General features: G+C 66.6%; 4 protein-coding genes across 7 annotated transcripts; 2 read left to right on the forward strand and 2 right to left on the reverse strand.

The window, feature by feature from the left end:
• Nucleotides 1–1,047: 1,047 nt before the first annotated feature.
• On the reverse strand, nucleotides 1,048–7,894 carry LOC138106125 (zinc finger protein 777-like). The gene is made up of 6 exons (XM_069006184.1): nucleotides 7,824–7,894; nucleotides 7,271–7,669; nucleotides 6,210–6,336; nucleotides 4,477–4,590; nucleotides 4,165–4,275; nucleotides 1,048–3,170 (listed from the first exon to the last, which is right to left on the reverse strand). Exons 1-6 carry the CDS (start codon nucleotides 7,845–7,847, stop codon nucleotides 2,260–2,262), a joined length of 1,686 nt encoding a protein of 561 aa, XP_068862285.1. The 5' UTR covers nucleotides 7,848–7,894; the 3' UTR covers nucleotides 1,048–2,259.
• A 294-nt stretch (nucleotides 7,895–8,188) lies between these two features.
• LOC138106123 (tigger transposable element-derived protein 3-like) lies at nucleotides 8,189–11,291 on the forward strand. Of its 3 annotated transcripts, XM_069006182.1 has the most exons (3): nucleotides 8,189–8,442; nucleotides 8,709–8,840; nucleotides 8,991–11,291. In XM_069006182.1, exons 1-3 carry the CDS (start codon nucleotides 8,409–8,411, stop codon nucleotides 10,820–10,822), a joined length of 1,998 nt encoding a protein of 665 aa, XP_068862283.1. In that variant the 5' UTR covers nucleotides 8,189–8,408; the 3' UTR covers nucleotides 10,823–11,291. The 3 variants fall into 3 exon arrangements, with proteins under 3 accessions (XP_068862283.1, XP_068862281.1, XP_068862282.1); XM_069006180.1 differs by having other exon boundaries at nucleotides 8,709–11,291; XM_069006181.1 differs by lacking the exon at nucleotides 8,189–8,442 and having other exon boundaries at nucleotides 8,586–8,840.
• A 1,860-nt stretch (nucleotides 11,292–13,151) lies between these two features.
• LOC138106124 (uncharacterized) lies at nucleotides 13,152–18,378 on the forward strand. The gene is made up of 4 exons (XM_069006183.1): nucleotides 13,152–13,243; nucleotides 14,716–15,349; nucleotides 16,417–16,620; nucleotides 16,940–18,378. Exons 2-4 carry the CDS (start codon nucleotides 14,812–14,814, stop codon nucleotides 17,968–17,970), a joined length of 1,773 nt encoding a protein of 590 aa, XP_068862284.1. The 5' UTR covers nucleotides 13,152–13,243; nucleotides 14,716–14,811; the 3' UTR covers nucleotides 17,971–18,378.
• Nucleotides 18,379–19,726: 1,348 nt separating this feature from the next.
• Nucleotides 19,727–23,966, reverse strand: LOC138106126 (zinc finger protein 282-like). 2 transcript variants are annotated; one of them, XM_069006185.1, is made up of 7 exons: nucleotides 23,895–23,966; nucleotides 22,624–23,025; nucleotides 22,404–22,530; nucleotides 21,882–21,995; nucleotides 21,171–21,281; nucleotides 20,934–21,056; nucleotides 19,727–20,812 (listed from the first exon to the last, which is right to left on the reverse strand). In XM_069006185.1, exons 1-7 carry the CDS (start codon nucleotides 23,916–23,918, stop codon nucleotides 20,085–20,087), a joined length of 1,629 nt encoding a protein of 542 aa, XP_068862286.1. In that variant the 5' UTR covers nucleotides 23,919–23,966; the 3' UTR covers nucleotides 19,727–20,084. The 2 variants fall into 2 exon arrangements, with proteins under 2 accessions (XP_068862286.1, XP_068862287.1); XM_069006186.1 differs by having other exon boundaries at nucleotides 22,624–23,019; nucleotides 23,895–23,910.
• Nucleotides 23,967–25,688: the final 1,722 nt, after the last annotated feature.

Below are 25,688 nucleotides of genomic sequence, written 5' to 3' on the forward strand. Positions count from 1 at the left end.
GTGCTCGGCCTCACCACTGCCATCACCCGCCCTTCCCAGCCTGGATCCCACAGGATGCTCCTTCCCTGAGCTCTTTTCCCTCCCCCTCCTCCTCCCCACCATCTCCAGCATCTCCGTGCCCGCATGGGGCAGCCCCATCCCACAGAGTGGTCCCAGAGCGTGAGGGCATTCACCCGGGGTCACTCAGAGCGTGGGAGGATTCCCCTGGGGTCACTCAGAGCGTGGGGGGATTCCCCTGGGGTCACTCACTCAGAGTGTGGGCACATTCACCCGGGGTCACTCACTCAGAGTGTGGGCACATTCACCCGGGGTCACTCAGAGTGTGGGGACATTCACCCGGGGTCACTTGCTCTGTCTCCCCAGGCACCCAGCATGGATTGGGATGGCTGAGGGGCTCCGGCACTCCCCGGTCTCTCTGGGCTCCAAGTGCCACATGCCCATGGTGGTTCTGACCTATGGGCTGCCCTCTCCACCTCCCACACCAGGTCCCAAGCTGGAACAACCCCTGGCCCTTGCTGGAGGTCTCTGGTGGGGAGAGGGAACTGTCTCTGTGTCCTGGGCTCAGGCAGGGAAGAGCCTGGGGAATACTGGGCTGAGGGGGAGCCTGGAAGGGAAGTGCCCCCAGTGTGTGGCACCAGCTGGGCACCCTTTGAGGTCCCTTCCAACCCAGGCTGTTCCATGATTCCATGGTCCCAGCTCCATGGCCAGAGCCACCAGCGTTTCTCCCTCATCCTGGACATGGGATATCCCGGCTCCATCCCACCACAGATCCAGGGACTCCTCAGCCATCCACAGCCCTGTTAGTCTGTGGCACAGGCTGACTCCCAGAGCACAAACCCAAAATCTGCTTCCAGCCATAGGAGCAAAGTCAAAAACACAAATCCCAAGTGCCAGATGCAGCATCCCAGAGCAGCCTCGTTTGCCAGGCCTGGCTCTCCAGATGCTCAGCTTGGCTTGTGCTGTTCACCTGCTCCACAATTACTTGGAAAAGCTCCGGAGTGACAGCCAGGAGCAGGACGAGGGAGCTGCAGGTACCAGTACACGGAATTCAGAATGGAAACACTGTATTGACAGACTTTACAAAAGTTGTTACAAAACACGGTCACGAACCAGCAGCTGACGATACAGAGCGAAGAGACACCACGTACAGCCACCTCAGAACAACACCAACAGCTCCAGAAGTCATCCAATATTTACACAAACAGCTGGAGAACTCTGGGCGGTTATCGCATACATGGAAGTGTTTTAGAGCAACTGTGAAATATAGTGTCACACCTTTCCTTGTAGTATTATCATCATAATAATTAATAATAATAATAATTAATAATAATAGACTACTTCTAGGTTAACTAAAAACCAAACAGCTCTTTACAGGGGTTAGGAGAAGCTGCTTTCACTCGTCTGACTTACCTGAGTGAGACCAAACCCAGTTAAAAAATAATAATAAAATCACCTTCATTGCCAGGAGTCCGTGTGTCGGCCCAGCAGCGCCGTTCCCTCGCGCCAGAGGGGAACCACAGCCCGGCTGGTGCCAGTGACACCCTTCAGAAGAACGGAGACGTGTCCTCCTCGTGCGAGTGACCCCAGCACGCCTCCAAACGCTGCCCTTCCCGACTCCTCCTGCTCCAATGTCCTCAGCCCCTTCTCCTGCACCTGCTTCATCTCACCCCGCTCTTTGCCACGCTCTCCTCTCCGCTTTTCCGCCTTCCACAAATCCCGCGTCGTGCCCTGACCACCTCTCTGCCTCACTTCTCTTCCCTTCATCCCAGTCCTGGCCTCGCAGCCTTTCGGGACACGGCAACGCAGCGGGAGCGGGCGGCCGGCTGGGAATGGCACCTTCCTTCCCTCCCTCCCTCCTCGCGCTTCCAGCCTTGCAGTGAAACGAGTGGAAAAAAGAAAGCGAAAGCTTGTCACTCCTGAATATGCACAAAGATAGGTGGGGGAACACCTGCTATATACGGACCCCAGAGAATCGCTCGGGATTATTCTCTACGGGCAGAATCCAACCCTGCGTAGGGAACAGCGAGCACGGGGCCTGCGCCGCGGTGGAAGTGCCACGGAACCCCGCGGGGTCCCAGACCTGCCTGGGCCGGCCGAGCAGAGTCTTTAAGAGGAATTCCTTGGATGCTTCACCAAAGCGGGCTTCGTAGCATGACCACATGGATTAGCTGCGATACAAGTCACCTGCCATCATGCTGCACGTCCACCTGCCAGACCGTCACGGTCACCGCGAGCCCTCCTGCCCCGGCCCCACCATGGCTACTGCTTAGTCTCTTTTTTCACGCAGAAATGGTCGGTTTGGGTGCCCGCCGAGCCCAGGTTGTGCTGGGAATCCTCCCCGGGCCGCGGGTTGCGGGAGTGGATTTTCTGGTGGCAATTCAGGGACTCCTTGTAGCGGAAGTGCTTCCCGCAGACGGGGCACTGGTAGGGGGTCTCCCCGGTGTGCACCCGCCAGTGCTTGAGCAGGTGGTCCCGCCGGATGAAGCTCTTCCCGCACTCGGTGCACTGGTAGGGCCTCTCCCCGGTGTGGATGCGCTGGTGGCGGATGGCTTTGGAGAGGTCTCGGAAGTCCTTCCCGCAGTAGGTGCACGTCAGCGGCCCGTCGCCCTTCCCCGTGTGCAGCTTCTGGTGCAGGATCAGACTCACTTCCAGGCTGAAGCTCTCCTTGCACTGGGAGCAGGTGTAGGGCCTCTCCACCATGTTGTTCACCTGGTGCCTGACGAAGCCGTACTTGAATCCCGAGCTCTTCTCTCCGTCGGGGCGCTTGGACGCTTTGGAGCGGGAGGGGCCCTGGCCCTTCGCTTTGGATTTCTGCCGGAAGCCCTCGCTGTGCTCCAGGGACGTGCAGGCCTCCTCGCTGGCGTGTGCCTTCTGGTGGGTGGCGAAGAGCTGCTTGTCCAGGAAGCTCTCCCCGCACTCGCAGCAGATGTAGGGCCCCTTGTCCGCCGCCGCCTCCTCGGGATCCTTCCTGGCCAAGTCTCTCCCGCGGCGCACGGAGCGCCTCAGCCCGTTGCCCGTCGCCGTTCGCTGCGGCGGGGCCGACCCGCTCTGGCTCTTGCTGCTCGACTGCATCTCCTCCTCTGGGCTGGAGAAAACTTCTTCCCACTTTCCTGTCAACGACCTGGAAAGCTCCAGGCTCTCAGAGCCTTCCTCGTCGCACGGCTGTTCGTCTGGCAGAGCAGAGACACTCGTGTCATTTGGGGAGGAAGAACTGGGTTGTTATTTACACCACAATTCCCTCGGGACACAGGTGGTCTCTGCTGCGCACACCCAGCTCAGAGCCTGGCACTGACGGGGCTGCGAGTCCAGCTGGGAGCACCTACTCTGTCCTGAGATACAGGCGAGGCCAGAGGGGTTTGACTTGGAATCTCAGAATCACTGAGGTTGAAAAAGGCCTCGGAGAGCGAGCCCCAGCACTGCCAAGGCCACCACTGACCATGTCCCCAAGTGTCACGTCCACAGGGCTTTAAAATCCCTCCAGGGATGGGGACTCCACCACTGCCCTGGGCAGTTCCAATGTGTAACAGCCCCTTTTGGGGAAGAAGTTGTCACTACTTCCAACCTGAACCTGCCCTGGCACAACCTGAGGCCGTTCCCTCTCCTCCTGTCCCTGTTCCCTGGCAGCAGAGCCCGACCCCCCCGGCTGCCCCCTCCTGTCAGGGACTTGTGCAGAGCCACAAGGTCCCCCCTGAGCCTCCTTTGCTCCAGCCTGAGCCCCTTTCCCAGCTCCCTCAGCTGCTCCTGGGGCTCCAGCCCCTTCCCAGCTCTGTTCCCTTCTCTGGACACACTCCAGCAACTTCCTGCCTTCAATTATATTGCAATATAATATTATATATATAATCTACCTATAGATAGGTAGCCAGAGGAAAAATGTGGGTCCCTCAGCAGGAGGTGAAGCAGGACAGGTCTTTAAGAACGCATGGTTTAGGATAAAAGCAAAAAAAAACACAGAGGAAAAAGGGAATAAAACTTCTTTTCCTCATGGGCTTGTACAGTGCCTGAGGCTGAAGGATCTGCCATGGTATAAACCGTGACTCAAAGCAACTATCTGAAATTCTGGCAAAGCACCATCCAGAAGAGCTGAGCTGCTCCTGGGAATGAGGCTCGGAAGCCAAAAGCACATCCAGGCAAGGGACACTTCCCAAAGCAGCTCAGTGCACTCACATGTACCAGGGACCTCCACACTCTCCTCTTCCTCAGAGCCTTCGTGGCTTTCAGCCAGAGTCTCTTCGTATTTCCCCCATGAGCTGTCATCGGGCCCAGGGAAGAAAAACTCTGTGCAAGAGAAAAGAGCAGGAGTTACACTCCAACCTTCCAGCTGCTTTAGAGGATTCCAGGAGAGATGGATGAATCAGGTGGGAGACAAGCAGGAAAGTGAAGCCCCCCTGTACCTGAGCACAGAGCTGACAGAACTGAACAGCCTGCCCCACATCTGCCTCCACCTCCCCACCGAGTCCCAGGAATCCTGTGGCTCACCAGTGCTGGGGTCTGTGGGGGTCTCCCCTCCCTCCGAGTCCTCCTGATCCTCAGCGTTGGGATCCTCTCCCTGCTCGATCCGAGTCAGCAGCTCAGGCTTGGAAATGGCAGCGTCTGCATGTAAAAAGAGGAGGAGGATGTTTCCCCTGCCCTGGTGGGAGAGCGACTCTCCAGCCTTCGCCCACCAACCTTCCTTCACTGGGAAACGAACGAGAGAGGCTTAGGAAGCTGCTCTCACCCATCTGCCCCGCTCACCTTGTGTGGGCCCTGGATGCAGGAGCACACTCTGCTCAGGTGAGGAGCACCTCCCAGCCTGCAGCGTGAGGAGGACAGTAAGAAAAGGCATCTGCGCTTACCTGCAGGCTCTCCTGTCTTCTCCTCTCCGCTAAGGTCCGCGGATCCATTACAATGGGGACTTCAGCTCGGGGGCAGCACCAGAGCTGCCAGCACTGCCCTCCCCGTGCGGTTCCCTCCAGCCAGGACCGCTCCGTCCTACTCGTCCGATTCACGGGCTGCTCGCGGATTTTGGTGGGGGAAAGGGGACAATCACCATCTCTCCTCGGGTGGAGAGCGGAAACCTTCACTTCCAGACACGTGGGAGGCCCTGGGCGTTAAATTCCACCTCTGCTCCGGTGGATCCGTTTGCCTTACACCGGAGCCAAACCCCTAAACCTCGTTTCTCAAGGGAAACCTTGGGATGAAGCACAGATACATTTCTCTAAGCTCCAGGCTCGGATCCCCAGATCCCCTCCAGCAGGACCGCTGCATTCCCGTGCCTCAGGAGCAGGACATGGGATCGGTTTGGAAACAGGAGAATGGGGGCTGTGGTTACCCTTCACCTTTTGCCCTGGCACACAGGGACTGCAGGAAACCTCTGTTCAAAGAAATAAAGGGGGGAAAAAAAAGCAGAAAAGGCCTGGACTGGGCAGAGCTGGATGGCGGGGAGGCGGATGAGCCTGGACTCGGCACAGGGGAGTGTCTGGCTACCAGGGACGGCGTCTGCACTCCCACCCACTGTCCAGCCAAGGCAAGGTCACTTCTGGAACATGTTGTGAAGGCAGCGTGTTCCCCAGAGGGAATTCCCACGGCCAGGACTGGCAGGAGCGAGCGGAGCACGTTCCTTTGGCTGGGAATGCACTGCCCTGAGCTGCTGAGGGGAAAGCAGGAGGCAGAGCTCGCCCTCACCCGCTGCTTGTCCCCATCTCTGCCCCAGCAGATCCCGCAGCACCTCGAGCAGGACTCGCTCCCCGGGGTTGGACAGAGCGCCCAGGCAAATGTCACTTCTCCCTCATGGAAGGCCCCATGGAAAGGGCTGGAAGGAACCTCAGAGGCAGGGCACGGGGCACCCTCTGCTGCCCCAAGCAGCCAGCGGGCTGATGCACCCAGCGCAGTGGATCGGTGGACCTTGGCGGGACAAAGGAACTTCCCTCTTCCCCAGCTTTGCTTGGATTGAGGGTCCTCTCACTTCCCCTCCTCCTCCTCACAATCCCGGCGCTCGCCGGGCCGCAGGGACCATCGGGGATCCACTGTCCCTGCGGTGGACACTCATGACATCCTTCCACCCTGCATGTGGCTGTGAGGGCTGAACTCACTGCCAGGGCTGTGTAACGCCTTCCCAGAGCACACCACCCCCTCCCTGATCCCGCAGCACACCGCGCTGCCTCCATCCATCCACCAGTTCCCGGGAAAACTCCGTGCCAGGAGGCTGAGGGCAAACCCTGGCCCATCGTTACCCATGGAGATGACGGCCTCGTAGTTGCCTTTCATGATGTGCCTGTAGAGCTCCTTCTGCCACTCGTTGAGGCTCTTCCACTCCTCCTCAGAGAAGTTAAACGAGGCGTCGTTGAAGGCCACGGGGACCTGCAAGGAGCAGCACCACGGGGTTTGTTTCTCATTTAAAGAAGCACCTGGGGATGTTTTCTCATTCAATTTTCTTGCTCCAACGCCCCAAGTATCGTGCAGGACAGTCCCAGGCAGTGCCTCAGCCCTCAAGGGACGTGACAGGGATTTCCCCTGTCCCCTCCCCCTGCTCAGCCTCCTCCTGTCACAGGCGCTGCCCCGTGCAGAGCGCCTGGCACAGACTCCTTTTCACCTCCTTTTTGACACAGTTTTGCTGCTCATCACCTCTGAACAAGCAGTGGGCATGTTCCCAAGCCCTCCCAGTTACAGGGGGCTGAGCCACACAATTCCAGGTGATCCAAACACAGGAATTTGTGACATCCCTCCCAGATCACACGTGCACAAGTGGTGCATAATTAACACAGTGGGACCTGTGCTGGTGCTTCTGGGTGCTGAAGGGAAGACAGTGCTGTGGGGAAGCCATGAACTGCTCTCAGCACTGCAGCTGCCTCAAAACGGGGCTGTGAGTGCAGGACATGGGGCTGTGAGTGCAGGGATGGGGCTGTGAGTGCAGGGATGGGGCTGTGAGTGCAGGGATGGGGCTGTGAGTGCAGGACATGGGGCTGTCAGTGCACAGGATGTGGGGCTGTCAGGGCACAAGAGATGGGGATGTCAGTGCACAGGATATGGGGCTGTCAGGGCACAAGAGATGGGGACGTCAGTGCAGGACATGGGGCTGTCAGGGCACAAGAGATGGGGATGTCAGTGCAGGATATGGGGCTGTCAGGGCACAAGAGATGGGGATGTCAGTGCACAGGATATGGGGCTGTCAGGGCACAAGAGATGGGGCTGTCAGTGCACAGGATATGGGGCTGTGAGCTCAGGATATGGGGCTGTGAGCCCAGCATACGTGCAGAACAGCCCCGTTTTGCAGCGGGGAGCAGCGAACCGTTACCTTGGGGACTTCCCCTTTCGCCCCCGGGGGCAGCCGCAGGATCCAGAAGTTCCTGTTCTTCAGCAGGTTCTCCATGTTCTCCAGGCGCTTCTGCAGCTGTCCGTACTCCTGGATGAGGGTGCCCAGCGCCGTCCACTTGCTCTCCAGCTGGTTCCCGAACTCCACCGCCGTCTTCTCGCAGCCGATCAGCTTAGTCTCCGCCATCCTCATCCTGCCCTCCAGGTTCATCAGCTGGGCGGCCTGGGTGTCCACCTTCCTGTCCACGGCCTGGATCTCGGTGACCAGCGTGAGCGAGATCTCGGCGGCCGGCAGCTCGGCCTCGCCGCCGGGGCCCTGCTCGGGGGCGGGCAGCGGCTGCTCCAGGCCCAGCTCCTGGGGCTCCATCATGCACTCCAGCTCCTGCGGGGGGGGAACGCGCCGGGAGCGCGGCGGTGAGCGCGGGAACGCGCCCGCAGCCCGCGGGGAGGGGTGGGGGGGGGGGGGGGCGGGACGCGGGGTCGGGCCGGGGGGGCGGCGGCCGGCGGGGGCGGCGGGGGGCGGCGGCGGGGCTTACCTGAGCGGGGGCCCAGTCGGCCATGGCGCGGGGGGCGGCGCGGGCGGTGCGGGGCGGCGGCGCGGGCGGGCGGCGGCGGGGCCGGGCGGCGGCGGCGGCTCAGCAGCGGCGGGGCGGAGCGGCCATGCCGAGGGCGCGGGGCGCGCTGGGAGCGGCGGCGGCGGCGCCCGGCGCCACAGCGACCCCCGCCGGCGGGCGGACCGCGCGCCCATTGGGCGGCGGCGCGGCCAATCGGGGGGCGGAGCGCCGAGGGGGCGGGGCCTGGCGTCACGCGCGCTCCCGCCGCCGGCAGCGGGGACGCGCGGGGCGGCGGCGGCGGCGGCGGCGGCGCCGGGCGGGACCGAGCGGGCGGGAGGGGACGGAGACAGGTGTGGCCAGGGCACCGCGGCCCACCGGGGCTCGGCGGCCCCGCCACCGGCCCCACGGGCACCGCTGACGCCGCGTCCCGCCGCCCGGCCGCGCGCCGTCACCCCGGTGCGGCATCACTCAATCACCGCCATCCCTCGCGCTGGTGAGGCCTCGGCGGGAGCAGCACCGGCAGCAGCTGCCGCCGCGTTTCCCGAGGACCGGGACGGTGCCGGTGCCATGAAGGAGGATCGCCAGCATCCCGTCGATTTGGGTGAGGCACCGGGACCGTCGCGGCACCGGTCCTGGCGTTGCCGGTCGTGGCCTGGCCATGAGCGAGGCCGGCACTCACCGGGTTGGTGCCGGGAGCGGAAGGTCACGGGATGGCTCTGGGGTCACCACGGGACCACACCGGCTGCCTGTCCCCATCACCACGGGCAGCCAGCCCTGGCCTGTTGTGACCGATGCCATCACTGGTGGCATCTCCAGTGGCATCGCCAGTGGCATCACTGGCTGTCCCTCCTCTTGTCTCTGTGACAGGTTACGCCATCACCAAACCCGACATCCTGGCCGAGGTGGAGCGAGGGGATGAGGGGGTGGCGGCGGCAGCGGGGCGTTGCGGGGAGCACCAGAGCCCCCGGCCACACGCGGCGCCCGCCGGCCCCTCCCAGGGTGAGCGGGACACGGGGACGGGCGGGATCGTGGCCAGGTGGGACCAGGAACAGGGCTCGGGCAATGGGCCGGATCCTGCCGAGCCGGGGCCTTGGTCCCGCGGGATTCCCGGTGAGGGGTCCGCTCCCCAACGCGCTCCTGTCTCCGCAGGGGACTGGCAGGGGAAGGAGGTGAAGAGCGAGGACGGGGTGTCCCCACCGCCCCACTCCCCCCCGTCCCGCCACACCGGCCCCGCCGACTTCCTCGTCCCGCTGCGGGAACGGGGCTGCAGCTACTGCGGCGTCCTCGAGCCGGAGCCGAATCCCGGTGCCGGTAACGGGGGGTTCATCGCCGCACCCCCCGCCTTCGAGAGCCGCCGCTGCCGGCCCGGGGAGCCGCCGCTGGATTGTGCCGAGTGCGGCCGAAGCGTCGGGCAGAAGCCGGACCTGGTGCGGCACCGGCTGGGCCGTGGCACGGAGCTCGGATACGCCTGCGGCCGCTGCGGGAGAGGCCTCGCCGAGCCGGCGGGGCTGGGGGCCACGGGCAGCCCCCACCGCCCGGCCCCCTGCACCGGGCGCTCCCCGGGCTCGGCGGAGGGAGCGACGGCAGCGCCGCGCAAGGAGCGGAAGGAGCTGTCGCTGACCGAGAAGGTGCGGGTGCTGGAGATGCTGGAGGGCCCCAAGGTGTCGCAGAGCGAGCTGGCCAAGCGCTTCGGGGTGTCGCAGCCCCAGATCTGCCGCATCATCAAGAACAAGGAGCGCATCCTGAGCGAGTGGCACCGCAACGGCGACCCCGAGCGGAAGCGCAAGCGGGAGGGGAAGGACGCGGCGCTGGAGGCCGCGCTGCTGCGCTGGGTGGAGGGGGCCCGCGCCGCCGACCTGCCCGTGAGCCGCCCGCTGCTGCAGCTCAGGGCCAGGCACCTGGCCGGGGCGCTGGCCCGGCCCGACCCCGAGCCCTGCGGCGGCTGGCTGGCTCGCCTGGGCGCTCGCCACGGCCTCTCCGGCAAGAAGCCGCCGGCGGAGAAAGGGGACGCGGAGCAGCCCACGGCGGAGCACTGGGCCGGCGCGGTGCTGCCCGGCCTCCTCCGCAGCTACGCGCCCGCCGAGATCTTCGCCTGCGGGGAGACCGCGGTGCTGCTCCCGGCCGGCGGCCCCGGCAAGGGCGAGAGCAGCGGCGAGCGGCTGACGCTGCTGCTCTGCGCCAACGCCAGCGGCTCGGAGAAGGTGCCGCTGCGGGCGGTGGGGGACAGCCCCCGGCCACGCTGCCTGCGGGGCGTCAACCTGGAGCAGATGCCGTGGAGCTACCGCGCCGGCAGCCTGGCCGGCCTGACCGCCCCGCTGTTCGCCGAGTGGCTGCGGGAGTTCAACGAGGGGGTGCGGCGGCAGGGCAAGAGCGTCCTCCTCCTGCTGGCCAAGCACGAGGCGCACCCCTACCTCCAGCTGTCCAACGTCAGGATGGTCTTCGTCCCGCCGGCCACCGCCCTGGCCCAGCCCCTGGACCGCGGCATCGCCAGCGACCTCAAGGGCCACTACCGGCGCCGGCTGCTGCGGTGGCTGCCGGCGGAGCGCGGCGCGGGGCAGCCCAGCCTGCTGGATGTGCTGCACATGCTGGCACAAGCCTGGGGCGACGTTCAGCCGGGGCTCATCGCCAGCTGCTTCCGCGCCGCCGGCCTCACCCCCGATGCCAGCGCCGAGGCCGTGTCCCTCACTTCGGCACCCGGCCTGCTCAGCCGGGAGCAGCTGGAGCGCGACGGGGACCCGGCGGGGGCGGATGGGGACGAGGGGATGGCGGAGGGCGAGGACGCGGGCGAGCTGGCGGCCGTGCCGCCCTGCCCCTCGGAGCGGGAGGTCTGGAGGAGCCTGGCCACGCTGCGGCGGTACCTGGAGTGCCAGGCCACCTCGCCGGACCTCTTCCAGGCCTTCTACGAGCTGGAGGACGCGGTGCACATGGTGTCAGCCGGCGCGGGGCGAGCCCTCCTCGGGGACACCCTTCCCAAGCAGTGACCGGGCGGCTGGTGTGTGCCCGGACCCGCTCGTGCCCGTGAGAGGGACCGGTGCTCCCTGGGGCCGTCACCGGACCGGCCTGGCCACTGTCCCCTGCAGTTGTGCCGTGGGGTTTGCTGTGGTCTGTATGGCCCCATGGGATCACCGTGTGTGGGGGCTGAGGAGCCGCCACGCTCTGGGTGTCACCCGTGGGGCAGTGGCAGTGCTGGGGACACAAACCTGCTGCCAGAACCTTCTCCCAGAGGGTGGCTGCTGCTGCCAGCAGGAAACGGTGTGGAGCTGCTGCCGGTGGGGATTTGCCCTGAGTGGGGTAGTTGTGACTGCCATGGGGGGATGTGGGTGGTGCTGGGGTGTCCCCGTGCCAGGGACAGCAGCTTCTTCCCGTGGGGGAACCAGGTGGCACTGGCTGCTGTCACCAAGTGTTGCTTGGAGAATTGTTACAGGCATTAAAAAGTTGGTATTCAGCAAAGGGAAGCACGGGTGGTTTTATTTTACTGTCACGTCCGCTGTGAGTGGTGGGGCAGAGCTCCCCAGGGTTGCCGGGAGCAGTGGGGCCACCCTAGACTTCCCCCTTCCCCTCCCCTCGCCTTGTCCTGGGCACACCATGGCCCCCACAGCCACCCCGAGCTGTGCCATCCCCACCCGGGTACCAGGCCCATGGCAGCACCTGTGGGCAGTGAGGATCTGGCTGACCCCCCTGTGGGGACTGGGCCAGCCTTGGTGGCACCCACGGGCACCCTGGGGTCCCCTGCACAGCCCCCCTGTACACTGTGCACCTTGTCCCCCACACTGGGGTTCCTGGGGTGGGACGGAGTACAGGGATGACCCTCTGCATGTCCACAGTCACAGGCAGCTGGGGGCCAGCAGGCCACCAGGCAGGGACAGAGGCCCAGGGGGTACAGGGATGGAGTCCACAGGGGAATCCCCACACGGATAAAGGGTCACGGGTGGGCATGAGGTACCCAGGGGAGAGGGGGTGCAGTTACAGGGAATGCAGTTACGGGGTGCGGCAGGGGGGACCCCCACAGGGATGCACAGCCACGGGTGGGAAAGTGGGGGGATGCGGGGACTCGATGCATAGGGGGAGCCCCACGGGGATACACCGTCACGGGGGTACGTGGGGTGCACGGGGGTGGGACCCCCATGGGGTGCATCATCAGGGGGGTGCAGGGATGGGGGGCATGGGGGGATCCCCGCGGGGACACAGCCCCACGGGGGTACCCACCGGGAGTGAGATACAGGGATGCCTCACCCCGGGGAGATCCCCACGGGGATACATCCGCAGTGGGTACCCGCCGTCCCCTCGGGGTGGAATGCAGGGCTGTCCCGTCCCGGTGGGCTGTCCCGCACCGGTAGGATGTCCCCTCCCGGTGTCCCCTCCCGCGGGGATGTCCCGTGTCGGTAGGATGTCCCCTCCCATTGGGCTGTCCCCTCCCGGTGGGCTGTCCCGCACCGGTGGGATGTCCCATCCCGGTGGGCTGTCCCGTACCGGTGGGATGTCCCCTCCCGGTGTCCCCTCCCGGTAGGATGTCCCCTCCCGCGGGGCTGTCCCGTACCGGTGGGCTGTCCCCTCCCGGTGTCCCCTCCCGCTGTCCCTCCCGGTGTCCCCTCCCGCTGTCCCCTCCCGCGGGGCTGTCCCGTACCGGTGGGCTGTCCCCTCCCGCTGTCCCTCCCGGTGTCCCCTCCCGCTGTCCCTCCCGCTGTCCCTCCCGCTGTCCCCTCCCGCTGTCCCTCCCGCTGTCCCTCCCGCGGGGCTGTCCCGTACCGGTGGGCTGTCCCGTACCGGTGGGATGTCCCCTCCCGCTGTCCCCTCCCGGTGTCCCCTCCCGCTGTCCCCTCCCGCTGTCCCCTCCCGGTGTCCCCTCCCGCTGTCCCTCCCGGTGTCCCCTCCCGCTGTCCCCTCCCGCGGGGCTGTCCCGTACCGGTGGGCTGTCCCGTACCGGTGGGCTGTCCCCTCCCGGTGTCCCCTCCCGCTGTCCCCTCCCGCTGTCCCCTCCCGCGGGGCTGTCCCGTACCGGTGGGCTGTCCCGTACCGGTGGGCTGTCCCCTCCCGGTGTCCCCTCCCGCTGTCCCCTCCCGGTGTCCCCTCCCGCTGTCCCTCCCGCTGTCCCGTACCGCTGTCCCCTCCCGGTGTCCCCTCCCGCTGTCCCCTCCCGCTGTCCCTCCCGGTGTCCCCTCCCGCTGTCCCTCCCGCGGGGCTGTCCCGTGCGGGTCCCGCCCCCGCCCGTGCGCGGCGGTGCCGCCAGGGGGGGCCCGCGGGCGGCGGTGTCGCGCAGGGCCCGCGCCGGCGCTCGGAGGAAATGAAGGCGAGTTCCGCCGAGGCGGGAGCCATTACCCGCCGCCGGACCTGAGCCCCCCCTCCCGCCGCCGCCGGGGCCCCGCGCCGCGCCCCCCGCGCCCCGCACGCCCGTCCCGGCACAGGTAAGCGCCGCCCCGGGGCCGGGGGGGGGGGCCGGCGGGGCGGGGGGGAGCCGCGGGGCCGCGGCCGGTGTCTGCCCCGCGCACCCCCCCGCAGGGGGATCCCGAATGGGGGGCGGTTCGCGGGGCAGGCCCCGGCCCGGCCGCTTTGTCCCCGGTCAGAGAAGCGCGAACAAAGCCAAGGGGGGGCAGCGCGCAGCCCCCCGGGCCCCGCGGCGGGCGCCCCGAGGCCGCGGGTGTGGGCGCTGCCGGGGGGCCCGGAGGATGGGGAGGGGGCTCGGGGCACGGTAGGGGCGTCAGGGGCACCTCGGGGCTGCGGGGTCTGCTCGAGGCTGGTGCGGTGCTCCTGCGGGTTGGTGGGGGTTGAGGGCACCATGGGAGGTTGGGGTGGGCACCGTGGTCTTTGCTGTGGTCTCGTGGTGCTTGTGGGAGCTTGAGGTGTGCGCACCTGGTCCAGGTGTGCACCATGGCCGAGGGCTTCATCGTGGCCTTGGAGCGCTTGCTACGGTCAAGGATTTTGATGTGGTCCCAAGTTCCTCACGAGGAGCTTGGGGTCTTTGCCATGGCCACGGTGTTTGCTCTGGCCGAGGTCTTTGCCATGGCCCCAGCGTGCTCACCAGGAGTTTCGGGTGTGCACCATGGCCGAGGTCTTTGCTGTGTCCACAAGGTCCTCACTGGGAGCTTGGGGTGTTCACCATAGTCGAGGTCTCTTCTGTGGCCCTGAGGTCCTCACTGGGCTCTTCAGGTGTTCATCATGGCCAAGGCCTTTGCCAGGGTCTTCATTATGGCCTTGCAGCACTTGCCATGGCCCTGGTCATTGCCCTGGTGCCAGAGTGCTCACTGGGAGCTTGAGCTGCTCACCATGGCCAAGGCCTTCCGTGATGCCTTTGCTGTGGCCTTGGGGCTCTCACTGTGGCCATGGGTTTCACCATGACCCCAAGGTTCTCAGTGGGAACTTGAGGTGCTCATTGGGCTCTTGATGTTCTTACAATGGCCAAGACCCTTGCCAAGGCCTGCTTCTTGGCTGAGGTCTTCGTCATGGCCTTGAGGTGCTCACCACGACCAAGGCCCCTAGACCTGTCCTTCAGGTCTTGGTCAGTGCTGTGACCCTGAGGTCCTGGCTGGGAACCTGAAGTGCTCACCATGCCCAAGACTTTCCCCATCGTGGCCGGCATTGCCATGAGACCCTCGCTGTGGCCTTGAGGTGCCCCCATCACCCTCAGCGTGCCCCAAGGTGCTCCTCGGCACCCTCTGGGGAAGTGCTGTGGCCCCACAGCAGGTGCTGTGCCCGAGGCTCTCACCACAACCCCTCACCGTGGTCCTGACGCGCAGCACGGCCACGTCCCTGTCCGCGGCCCCCGTGGCAGCTGGCTGGGGGCTCCCGGGTGCCTCTGGCTGCAGAGAGCCGGGGGGCCCTCGCCGTGCCCCCGCGCTGCCACCACCCGCCGCTGCCCTTTCCTTTTCTCCCCTCCCAGGTGCTCTCGAGCCGGGCGAGGCGATGCGGTGCGCCCGTGCCGCGTGCTGTGCCGAAGCGGCTCTTTAGATCCTCCCTGGCCCAAGCCTCCCCTGCCATGGATGCCTCCGGGGCTCTTGCTTCGGCTCCCTCCTCCGCGGCTCCCTCGGGCTCCCGCAGCCCCATGTTCCCCCCAGGAGCTGACAGAGAGGAGTGGGGACCGAGGTTCAATTGTGCCCCTTCCACCTCTGCCGCAGCCTCGCAGGCGATGCCAGCGTCTGGCCGGAAGAGGAAGGCCAACTTCTCCAATGACGAGACCGAGACGCTGGTCTGGAATGTGGTCCGGCATTTCAGCGCCCTGTACGGGTCCGAGGCCCTGCGGGCTCACCCCGTGCGGCGGAAGCAGCTCTGGACCCAAATCCAAAGCCGCGTCAACTTCCTGGGCTACACCGAGCGCTCCATCGACGACCTCAAGCACAAGTGGCGCGACCTGCGGCTGGACGTCAAGAAGAAAATCACCTCCAAGAAGCACCTGCCCATGAACCGCGCCGGGGGGCCGCTCCACAAGCCGCGCCTCACGCCCCTGGAGAAGATGGTGGCTTCCACCTTCCTGCAGGCCAGCCACGACTCGGAGCCCGAGATCATCCTGGACCCAGGTCAGTGGTGGCGGTTCTGCGGGCAGAGGATGGTTGGAGCGTTGGTGGCCCCGCTGCGCTCCCCGAGGGATGTCCGGCCACGCTGGTGTTCTGAGCTGGCTGCTCTGGATTGTGGGAAGAGACTTTGGGGTTTGTGTTGGGATTATAGCATCCGCCAGAGCCACGGTCCTGTGGTACCCAAGTACCAGCCACCGGGGTAGGAAACTGTGTGTGCTGGGATTAGAAATCCTCTGTGGAAATAACCTGGGATCAGTGAACTGTAGAAATCCCAGAGTGGTTTGACTTGGAAGGGACCTTAAAGCTCATCCAGTTCCACCCTGTGCCATGGGCAGGGACACCTTCTGCTATCCCAGGCTGCTCCAAGCCCCGTCCAGCCTGGCCTTGGACACTGCCAGGGATCCAGGGGCAGCCACAGCTTCTCTGGGAAAACTGTGCCAAATCAACAGGATTGGTAGGAACACCTCAAGCTTTGTAGGAGCGGGTCTATTTTGTTCTTCTTTCTTCTTTTCTTTAATTTGATACTGTTTGATGCCAGAGTTGCCCTCTGGTTTTGCTGGGGGCATCGTGGGGCTCAGTCCATGTGGCCCAGACTCGGGTGTCTCTGATCCAGGTGCCGGTCGTGTCCCAAACAGAGGGCTCTAGGCTGAAGGAAGAAATCCTGTGTAATGGCATGAAGCTGTGCCAGGAAAGGGTCAGGCTGGAGAGCAGGGAAAGGTTCTTCCCCCAGAGGGTGCTGGGCACTGCCCAGGCTCCCCAGGGAATGGTCCCGGCCCCGAGGCTGCCAGAGCTCCAGGAGCGTTTGGGCAGCGCTGCCAGGGATGCCCAGGGTGGGATTGTCGGGGTGTCTGTGCAGGGCCAGGGGTTGGATCCATGATCCCTGTGGGTCCTCCCAGCTCAGGATATTCCCTGATCCCATGGTTCTCTGGCACTAGGCGGTGTCAGCCCCCTGGGGGTTTGGGATGGTGCTGGGGCAGGTGAGGCTGCCTCGGGATGGCCTTGCGGGAGCGTCTGTACCTCGGGGCCACCGTGTCCCCATCAGCTGAGGCCACGTCCTCTGTGTCCCGCAGATCTGTTCTTCCCCGGCGCGTCCAAGCAGCCCTTCATGCACCTGCAGCCCGGCGTGAACCACCCCAGCATCTACATCGACACCAACGGGCAGCCCTCGGCCCTGCCCGACGTGGAGGGCTCGGCCGCGCCGCGCCTGCCGGGACAGAGCCCCGACCCCGCCGGCGTCTGCGAGTACGGCCGAGGAGAGGGGCAGGGCGGCTCCGGTACGGCGGGAACGGGCACCGGCTGCGGCTGCCGGGAGCGGGGTGGGACAGAGATCAGCTGGAGCAGGATGGATATCTGCTGGGAAGTGTGGGATCTGGATGGAGATCCTCTGCAGCAGGGTTTGGATGGAGACCTGCTGGGAGCGGGGTTTGGTTGAAAATCCGCTGGCAGTGGGGTTCTGGATGGGGATCTGCTGGAAGTGGAGTCAGGATGGAGATCCACTGGGTCAGGATGGAGATCCACTGGGATCCATGTGCCAGGGAGGGCCTGGGCCCAGGGCAGTGCTGTGGCTCACCAGAGGTTTCTGTTCTCTCCCAGCCGAGTCGGGACCGGAGCTGCGCACTCCAGACGTGTCGGCCATCTCCCCATCCCTGCGAAACGAGTCCCTGGTCTCCTACGCCTCCATGTCAGAGGAGGAGGAACGGGAAGGCCGGGAGGTGGAGAGGGGCCACGGCGGGGCCGCGGGGATGCAGCCGGGGCCCGAGGCCCCCATGTCAGCGGAGGAGGACATGAAACTGTCCCGCCAGGCCATGCTGATCCGCCGGTGCAGCTCCCAGGGCTCCGTCACCTCGCTGCCCGAGGACTCCCTCAACCCCGCGGACGCTCACTCGGACTGGGGGCACGAGGGCGTGTCCGACCTGCCCGCCCTGGGCCGCGGGCTCGACTCGGCGCATCCCGAGGAGCAGGCGGGGGGCCCGGGCCCGGAGATGGGCGCCTTGCCCAGGGTACTGATGGGGCCCACCTGGGAGAAGGCCCCGGCGGAGGAGGAGCCCCCGGCCCGCTCCCCGCTGCACGGCGCCCTGACCGAGGAATCGCTGCCCTCCTCCGCCTCCCCGCCGGGAGACGCCCCGGCCGCCCCCGGCCCCGCCCGCGGGCTGGGCTGCTCCCGCCTGCGCGAGGACCGCCGCGAGAGCTGGAGGACTAGCATCCATCACCTGCTCGACCTGGAGGAGCAGTGGGACCAGCTGTACCACCAGGAGCTGGCCATGTGGCAGGAGGAACGGGCCACCCAGCGCGAGGAGCGGGCGCGCGACCGGGAGCTGCAGTTCCGCCTGCTCGGCGTCCTCACGGACATCCGCGACGAGCTGCGCTACCTGCGCCAGGAGCGCGCCGCCGCCCGCCAGAGCCCGGCCCCGCCGCCCCCCGAGCCCCGCCGCGACCCCAGCCCGCTCCTCGAGCAGCCCAAAGCCGAGCCCAGCTTCCCCGAGCCGCCGGCCGGGAGCGCCGCCTGGGCAGACACCGCCGTGCCCAGCCGGAGCCCCTTCGGCAACCGCGGCCGGGGCCGGCGCCGCGGGCGGCCGCGCGGCTCCGCTTCCCGACACAGACGCCTCTTCCTCACCAACAGCTAGGGACGGGCGGGAGCCGCCCCGCCAAGGACACGAGTGCCCGCGGCCGCCCCGGGGGGACGGTGTGCGGTGACGCGGGCGGCACCCGGATCCCCGCGGGAAGGGACGGGGGACGCGGGCGGCCGGCGCTGCCCCGGCTGCCGCGGGCTCGCAGCGCTCCGGGCAGGTGCCCGCCCGTCCCCGCGCGTGGGAGGCGCGGGAGGGCCCCGAGGCGACGCCGCTGTGCCCGCGGGGGACACGTGTGACAGCGCGGCGTGACGGCGCTAGTCCAGTAGGATTTACTACCTGTCGGGGGGTGGGAGTTAGGAACACTTAGTCGCTGACGTGCGAACATTTTATGCAAATCATTTAATGACCTAATTTGCATATAACCATAAAACTTCTGTTAAAAAAAAAAACGCCTCCAAAAAAACCCAGAAATGATGGTTTTGTGTGTGATCTCTGTGTGGGGGTGGGAGCTGGGCCAGGGGGGTCGTTTGACCCATGGCTCTGCAGCCCTGAATGGGGACAAGGCCATGGGACAAACGAGCTTCACCCCATTCCTGTGGGGCAGCCCAGCACCCCGGGATCGGGGCTGGGGAACAGGAGCTGTGCAGTCCAGGCTTGGAACCAGCAGTTCTGTGGATCTGGAGAGGGGTGACAGCGTGTACAGCCTGCGGGGAGCGTGCAGGGTCCCCTGCCCAGGAGCGTTTGGGGTCCCCAGGCAGTGTCCCCAGGGAGGCCAGAGGGTCCCCAGGAATGTGCAGGGCCCAGGCAGCCTGATAGGTTCCAAGAGTGTGTAGTGTCCTGAGGGAGTGTCCAAGGTCTCCAGCAGTGTCCAGTGTCCCCAGGGAGCGTGGAGGGTCCCTGGCATCATGCAAGGCTCCTTGGGCTGTGTGCAGGATTCCCAGGAAGTGTCCAAGGTCCCCAGCAGCATTTGGGGTCCCCAGGCAAGGTGCAGTGTCCCCAGCAGTGTGCAGGGTCCCTGGCATCATGCAAGGCCCCTGGACAGTGTGTAGGGTCCCCAGGGAATGTCCGAGGTCCCCAGGGCATGTTTGGTGTCCCCACAGCATGTGCAGTGTTCCCAGAGCACCCCAGAACTGCACCCCCTGTGTCCCCCCCTCCATCTCCAGCCCACATCAGGGTGACAGCACTGCTGAAACCTCTGTGCTGTGTCTGCTCTTCCAGCCCCCAGGGCTCCTTGACTGCCACATCCTGCTCAGTGGCAGCTCCTTCACCCTGCGTGGCGTGGGGCAGGAGGGTGCAGCCCCCAGGGAGGGGACAGTGGGGCAGCAGGAGCTGTGGCATTTGCAGCGTCACCCAGCTCTGGTTGTGGCCTGCCAGGAGGATGGTGACACCCAGCTTGGGGACCCCGGGGTGCCTGAGGAAGGGCTCTGGATTCACACGGCTGTGGAGAGAAAATTGGGTGAAATAACTCCTATCCCCAAATCAGGGGTAGGAGGGGCTTGGGCATGGGGCAGGAGGCAGGAAGGACGCAGGGATGGGTCGGTGACATGGGCAGGAATGAGGGTCTCCACACAGCCCCAGCAGCATGAGGCCACCACAGCTGGTGACACAGGGACCTCCTGAGCCCCCACACCCCCAGATCCACAGTGCTGCCATTCCCACTACCCCGTGTCCCACCACCACATTCCCCCTTCCCCCATCCTGCTGCCGCTGCCTTCCCGCGGCGCAGGACCCCGGGGACGGGGCAGGAGTGCGGCCACAGACCAGGGGGGAGCCGCGGCGGGGGTGCTGAAGGCTCTGCAGCCCAGCACGACTTTATTCCATATCGCTTCGTCCATACAAAACTACACCCCAAGCACTGTACAGCGGGACGGCGCGGGGGGGGGCAGTAAAAATAAGCAGCGGGGGCGAGGGGAGAGAGCGGCAGGCGGGGGGTGGCGCGGGGGGACACGGCGGGGGGCTGCCCCCCACCCCGTGCGGCGACACTGTCCGTGGGGGGAGCGCTGGGGGCGAAGTGTCCGTCCGTGGCGGGGGACCTGGGGGCTCGCGTCCCCCCCCCGGGGCTCCCCGCGTGCCCCCCCGCCCCGGCCGGGCACCAAGATTTGGTCGGAAGCTGCGTGGCCGGTGGCTGTCCCCGTCCCGGGGGGTGCCAGTCCGCGGCGGGGCGGCCCCTAGTCCCCGGGGGGCAGGATCCCGGGCGGCGGCAGCGGCGGCGGCCCCGCCTCGGCGCCGTGGACCCGCTGGTGATCCTTGAGCGACTCCTTGTAGCGGAAGCTGCGGCCGCAGGCGGGGCACTGGTACGGGCGCTCCCCGGTGTGGATGCGCTGGTGCTTGAGCAGGTTCTGCTTGCGGATGAAGCTCTTGCCGCACTGGGCGCAGGCGAAGGGGCGCTCCCCGGTGTGCAGCCGCTGGTGGTTCTGCAGGTGTTCCTTGCGGCTGTAGCACTTCCCGCACTCGGAGCACTTGTAGGGCCGCTCGCCGCGGTGGATCATCTGGTGCCGCACCAGCCCCGAGTGGCAATTGAAGCTCTTGCCGCACTCGGCGCACGGGTAGGGCCGCTCGGCCGCGTGGCTGCGCTGGTGGATCCGCAGGCTCTTCTTGCCGCTGAAGCTCTTGCCGCACTCGGCGCAGCCGTGCGGCCGCTCCTCGGCGGGGCCCGGCGGCGCCGCGGGGACGCCCCCGGCATCGGCCCCCGGGCCCGGCTCGGGGCCCGGAGCTTTGCCCAGTCTGTGCTGCGCCGGCAGAGCCACTGCCGCGGGCACCGCCGCCTGTCCCTCGGGGGTCCCGAAGCCCGTGCCGGGGAAGAGCAGCTCCCCGGAGCTGCCCGGCAAACCCACCTCCTCGGGGGGCTCGGCGTGGGGGCACCGCTCCTCCGTCTTCACCAGCAGCCCCTCGCTGGCTGCAGGGGACAGAGAGACTGGTCAGTGCCCACCGGGAACACTGGGGCTGTCCCCAAGTCACAGCTCGTCCTGGGTGGGTGCTCCCCCCCCACCCCCAGCCCCATGGTGGGGATCGCTCACCAGGACCAGGACCCGGGGGCAGCATCTCCCTCTCGGGCAGCTCCCAGGGCTCCCGGACACAGGGCTCCTCCTCCTGCTTGATCCACGACAAGAAGTCGTGCGCAGTGATCAGGGCGTCCGCGCCTGCAGGGAGGGACAGGGATGGGGACAGGGACTCAGCCACGCGGGGCCACAACCTGCTCCGGGAGGCAGGGGAGGGAATGGCTCCAGTGGGTGCAGGCTCAGCCCCCGGCTCACCTGCACAGGGGTCTGGTGGCATCCCCCGCTCCTCCGGGAACTGCTGCTCCCCCACGAAGGCCACCTCCTGCTTGATCCGGGACAGGATGTCAGAGGTGGAGATCAGCGACTCTGTTCACAAGGAGAGACTTGGCCAGGCCAGGAAGGAGCCACATGGTGCGACCCACAGCCACCACACCCCGCGGTGTGTGACCCCTGGACTCTGGCCACAGGGGACAGCCCCATGTAACAGCAGTTATGGACTTCCAACACCCCCAGGGACATGTGGGGATGGGTGACCATAGGACAGCCCTTGGGCATGGGGGACCCTGAGGTGGCCCATGTGAATAGGTGACAGCCATGGGGATGGGTGACTATAGGACAGCCCATTGGAATGGGTGACCCTGAGACAGCCCTTGGGGACAGGCACAACCCTTGGGAACAGATGGCTGTGGCACAGCCCATTGGGGACAGGTGGCAATGGGGCTGGGTGACTGACACAGCCCATGGGCTCTGACACAACGTGGTGGCAGCAGGGGACACGTGGATCTCCCAGGGATGGATATCCATGTCACAACAGTCATGGATTTTCTGGGGCCACTCATGGCAGTTCCCAGTCCCAGCTGGAGAACTGGGCCCAGTAGGGATGGGACTGTTGGGGAAGGAGGAGGGGCATCCCTGAGGGAACACGAGGTGGGGGCAGTGGGGATGGGTCCTCCCGCGGTGCCTCACCCGCGCAGGCGTCTGGCGGCAGCTCCCTCTGCTCCAGCTCCCGCTGCTCGGGGACACAGGGTCCATCCCCGCGCTCGCTGCGGGGCTGCGCCTCGCTCCTGGAGAGGGCCCCATCTGCAGGGGACACAGGCTGATGTCACCAGGGCCAGTCACCCAGGCTTGGGGGGACACACTGGCGACACACCAGGCTGCCAGGCCCTGGCGTCCCTCCTGGCAGAGAACGCGCCTAAATCCCATGGCAGCTCCATGCTGGAGGTCCGTGTAGTGTGGACACTCAGTTCCTGGGTTCTGGGGGACAAGGACCCTCTCCAGACCCCTGGGCAACACCGTGGCAGCACTGGCATGGCACAGCGTGTCACCCTGTCCCCACACACAGCACGAGCCATGGAGCATTCCCTCTGGAATGGTGGTCCCAGGACACAGCGAGTGCCACTGCTGACCACTGGCAGGGGACCAGGGCACCCTCCGGGGAGATGCAGCCATCGCTGCCTCCTGCCAGGAAATGGGAAAAGGGACATTTACCCAGGGATAGCAAAGCCTCATAGTTCTCCTTCACCAGGTTGTTGTACAGCTCCTTCTGCCACTCCTCCAGGTTCTTCCACTCCTCCGCTGAGAAGTAGACGGCGATGTCAACAAATGTCACTGGCACCTGTGGGGACAAGACCCCCCGGCTCAGTGGTGCCCACTCCTCAGGGAAACCGAGGGTCCCCCCACTGTCCTGCAGCCCCCTGGGACCCTCTACCTTGGGGACCTCGCCCCGGGGGCCAGGGGGCAGCCGCAGCACCCAGAAGTTCCTGTTCTTCAGGAGGTTCTCCACGTTCTCCAGGCGCCGCTGGAGCAGCCCGTACTCCTGGATGAGGGTGCCCAGCACGGCCCACTTGCTCTCCATCTGGTTCCCAAATTCCATGGCCGTCTTCTCGCAGTCCAGGAGCTTCTTCTCGGCCGTGCCGGAGCGGCCCTCCAGGCTGAGCAGGCGGGTGGCCAGGAGGTCGATCTTCCTCTCCATGGCCTGCACCGTGGCCACCACGGTCCAGAGCGAGGCCTCGGCGGAGTGCAGCTGCGCCTCCCGCACGTGCGCCCGCTCCGGCAGCAGCGGCGGCTGCAGCGGCATCAGGTGAGGGGCCTCCATGTTCCACTCCTGCACCTGGGCCACGGGGAGGGCATGAGTGGGAGGAGGCCCACAGTGACCCCCTGGAGCCTCTGTTCCCCAGTTCCAGGGCTTTTGGCCACCAGCAGCCCCAGAACTGCAGGGGACCCCTGAGTTTGATGCCCATCGGCCTGAGGGGACAGTGAGTGACAGGCCAGGGTGGCCGTGGGGGCAGTGCCCATCACTGTCCCCATGGAACACCAGCCTCAGCAGGTCACCATGATGACCCCCTCCCAACTTGTCACCCTAATCCCTTGGGAGCCATTCCTGGGCCTGCCCAGGCTGGAATCCACTCAGGAGGAGGATGGGTTTGGGTGGGCAGGGAGCAGCCAGGGCAACTGTGGACCAGGGGTGTCCAGGGACACCTTGGGGACGGACAGGGACATGCCAGGACAGAGGTGCCTGGGGCATCCCCGGGCTGAAGCCTGCTCAGAGCATCCCGGGGCACCCTGGGGCATCCTGGGGACACGGGGATATCCCGGCGCAGAGCTGCCTGGGGACACACGGCCATCCCGGGTCAGCGGGACCCGGGGCATCCCGGGAGCGCTGGGGCCGTGGCGGGTCGGGTCCCTGGGGACATCCCGGGGCATCCCGAGGGCACGTGGACATCCCAGGTCAGCGGTGCCCGGCGCATCCCGGGGACGCACGGACATCCCGGGGCAGGGGTGCTCAGCCACATCCCGGGGCACCGGGGCCACCGCGGCTCTGGTCCCCGGAGGTGGCGGGGGCCCCGCGGGCTGGGAGTGCCGGAGGGTCCCGGCCGGGGCCGCGGGCCGGGCCGGGCGGCGGCGGGAGCGGGAGCGGGGCGGGCGGGGCGGCTCCGCCTGCGGCCGGTGCTCGGTGCCGGTGCCCCGGGCCGCGCTTACCTGGGCGGGCGCCCACTCGGCCATGGCCCCGCGGAGCTGGGCCGGGCCCCGGCGGCCGGGGCTGGGGCTGGGGCCGGGCGGCGGCGGCGGCGAGCGCGGAGCGGGGCCGGGCCGGGGCCGGGAGCGGGGCCGGGAGCGGGGCCGGGGCCGCTGTCGGTGCCTGCGCACGGGCCGGGCCCCGCCGCCCCGCCGAGCAGCCACGGGCAGCCGGGGAATCGCATCCGCCTCCTCCGGGCTGGGCGGCAGCGGGCGGGGAGCGGCGGGAGCGCGGAGCACTGCCGCCTACCGGCACCGGGAGCGGCTCCGCCACCGGCGCGGCCCCGGTGCCGCCACCGCCTGCCGGGAGCGGCCCCGCCACCGGCACCGGCACCCACACCGGCTCTGCCACCGGCACCGGCACCGCCACGGTCCGCTGGCACCGGCAGTGGCTCCACCACGGCCGCGGGTACCGGCAGTGGCACCCTCAGTGGCACCGGTGCACCGGCACTGCCACCGGCGCTGCCACGTCCACCCCTAGCACCGAGACCCCGGCACCAGCCGCGGCACTGGCACCACCATGGGAATCGGTATCGGCTCTGTGCCCAGCACCGGTCTCTGCAGCGGCATCAGCACCGATGGTGACACGAGCATAAGTGACATTGGCGCTGGCACCAGCGCGGGCATCGGTGCTGGCACGGGCACCGGTGTCAGCACCGGCACTGACATCAGCACTGGCACCGGCACCGAGGCCCAGCACCAGCATCACCCCCGGTGCTGGCACTGACGCTGGGGTCAGCACCAGCCCCGCTATCACCACCAACCCTGGCTCCAGGATCAGCACCAGCCCCGAGCCCTGGGGGTGCCCAGAGCCCAAAGCCCCCGGGGTACCCCGCTCAGCTGGGCACCACGGCCGTGCCACAGCCAGGGCCGCAGCTCTGCTGTGCTGGGACACCCCTTCCCCCCCGGGGCACGCCTGGTGGCACCGAGGGCCATGAGCCGTGGGGGCCGAGGACGTGACCACCCACACCAGGACCCCCGTCCTGGCCAGAAGACTCTCGTGGGGGGGACATTCTGGGTTTGGCACCAGCTCGTGTGCTCATCCCAACCCTGGAACCCTTCACTCTAACAGGGCCAGGGGCTGGGGCTCGTGCCAGGGAAAAGTGTTCTGGTCCCACCTTCCTGGGACTATCCCGGGAAAAGCTCCTCCGGTGCCTTGGTGCTCCAGGATCTTATGGATGGACCACGGTGGGGGCTCCCCTGGGCTGGACACGGACTGGGATGACCCCAGCCCCGGGGGAAGGGAGGGCAGTGGGACAAGAAGGGTTAACGGGCTGAGCAGCATCACGGGAGCCCGAGCAGCCATTTCCCTCCAGGATGTCATCGCTCCCTGTCCCCTGCAGCCCAGCTGGGACACCCAAGCCCCCAAGGCCCTGCCCCATGGCAGAGCCTTTTTCATGGAGACATTTTCTCCAATATCCAATCTAAATATGCGTACTTTTCCAATTTTCCCATCCCTGTTCCCTGGGAGCAGAGCCCGACCCCCCCGGCTGCCCCCTCCTGTCAGGGACTTGTGCAGAGCCACAAGGTCCCCCCGGAGCCTCCTTTGCTCCAGCCTGAGCCCCTTTCCCAGCTCCCTCAGCCACTGAGATCTCATCTGCCAGCTCAGACAGGGTTTGCCTGGTTTATTCCCAACGTTCTCCCAACATCTCTTACCATGCACGTGGTATTGCCCTGGGAATGTCAGGTCCTCCTGGGAGAAGCTTTGATCCCCCAGGACAGCACCTGCTGAGGATCCCGCTCTTTGTGGCAGTGGGA

This window comes from Aphelocoma coerulescens, chromosome 2 (assembly GCF_041296385.1).
Source record: "Aphelocoma coerulescens isolate FSJ_1873_10779 chromosome 2, UR_Acoe_1.0, whole genome shotgun sequence".
In the NCBI taxonomy this organism is placed as follows: domain Eukaryota; kingdom Metazoa; phylum Chordata; class Aves; order Passeriformes; family Corvidae; genus Aphelocoma; species Aphelocoma coerulescens.

Excerpts from the sequence above, each read along its gene's own strand:
- LOC138106124 (XM_069006183.1), top strand. The coding sequence starts at position 14,812 with ATGGATGCCTCCGGGGCTCTTGCTTCGGCTCCCTCCTCCGCGGCTCCC. Across the intron at positions 15,350-16,416 it reads CGAGATCATCCTGGACCCAG|ATCTGTTCTTCCCCGGCGCG; the intron begins GTCAGTGGTGGC and ends TGTGTCCCGCAG. Across the intron at positions 16,621-16,939 it reads AGAGGGGCAGGGCGGCTCCG|CCGAGTCGGGACCGGAGCTG; the intron begins GTACGGCGGGAA and ends GTTCTCTCCCAG.
- LOC138106126 (XM_069006185.1), bottom strand. The coding sequence starts at position 23,918 with ATGGCCGAGTGGGCGCCCGCCCAG. Across the intron at positions 21,996-22,403 it reads TGAGGCTTTGCTATCCCTGG|ATGGGGCCCTCTCCAGGAGC; the intron begins GTAAATGTCCCT and ends TGTCCCCTGCAG. Across the intron at positions 20,813-20,933 it reads GCCCCCGGGTCCTGGTCCTG|CCAGCGAGGGGCTGCTGGTG; the intron begins GTGAGCGATCCC and ends TGTCCCCTGCAG.
- LOC138106123 (XM_069006180.1), top strand. The coding sequence starts at position 8,409 with ATGAAGGAGGATCGCCAGCATCCCGTCGATTTGG. Across the intron at positions 8,443-8,708 it reads CCAGCATCCCGTCGATTTGG|GTTACGCCATCACCAAACCC; the intron begins GTGAGGCACCGG and ends TCTCTGTGACAG.
- LOC138106125 (XM_069006184.1), bottom strand. The coding sequence starts at position 7,847 with ATGGCCGACTGGGCCCCCGCTCAG. Across the intron at positions 6,337-7,270 it reads CGAAAGGGGAAGTCCCCAAG|GTCCCCGTGGCCTTCAACGA; the intron begins GTAACGGTTCGC and ends TGCTCCTTGCAG. Across the intron at positions 3,171-4,164 it reads TGTGGAGGTCCCTGGTACAT|ACGAACAGCCGTGCGACGAG; the intron begins GTGAGTGCACTG and ends CTGCTCTGCCAG.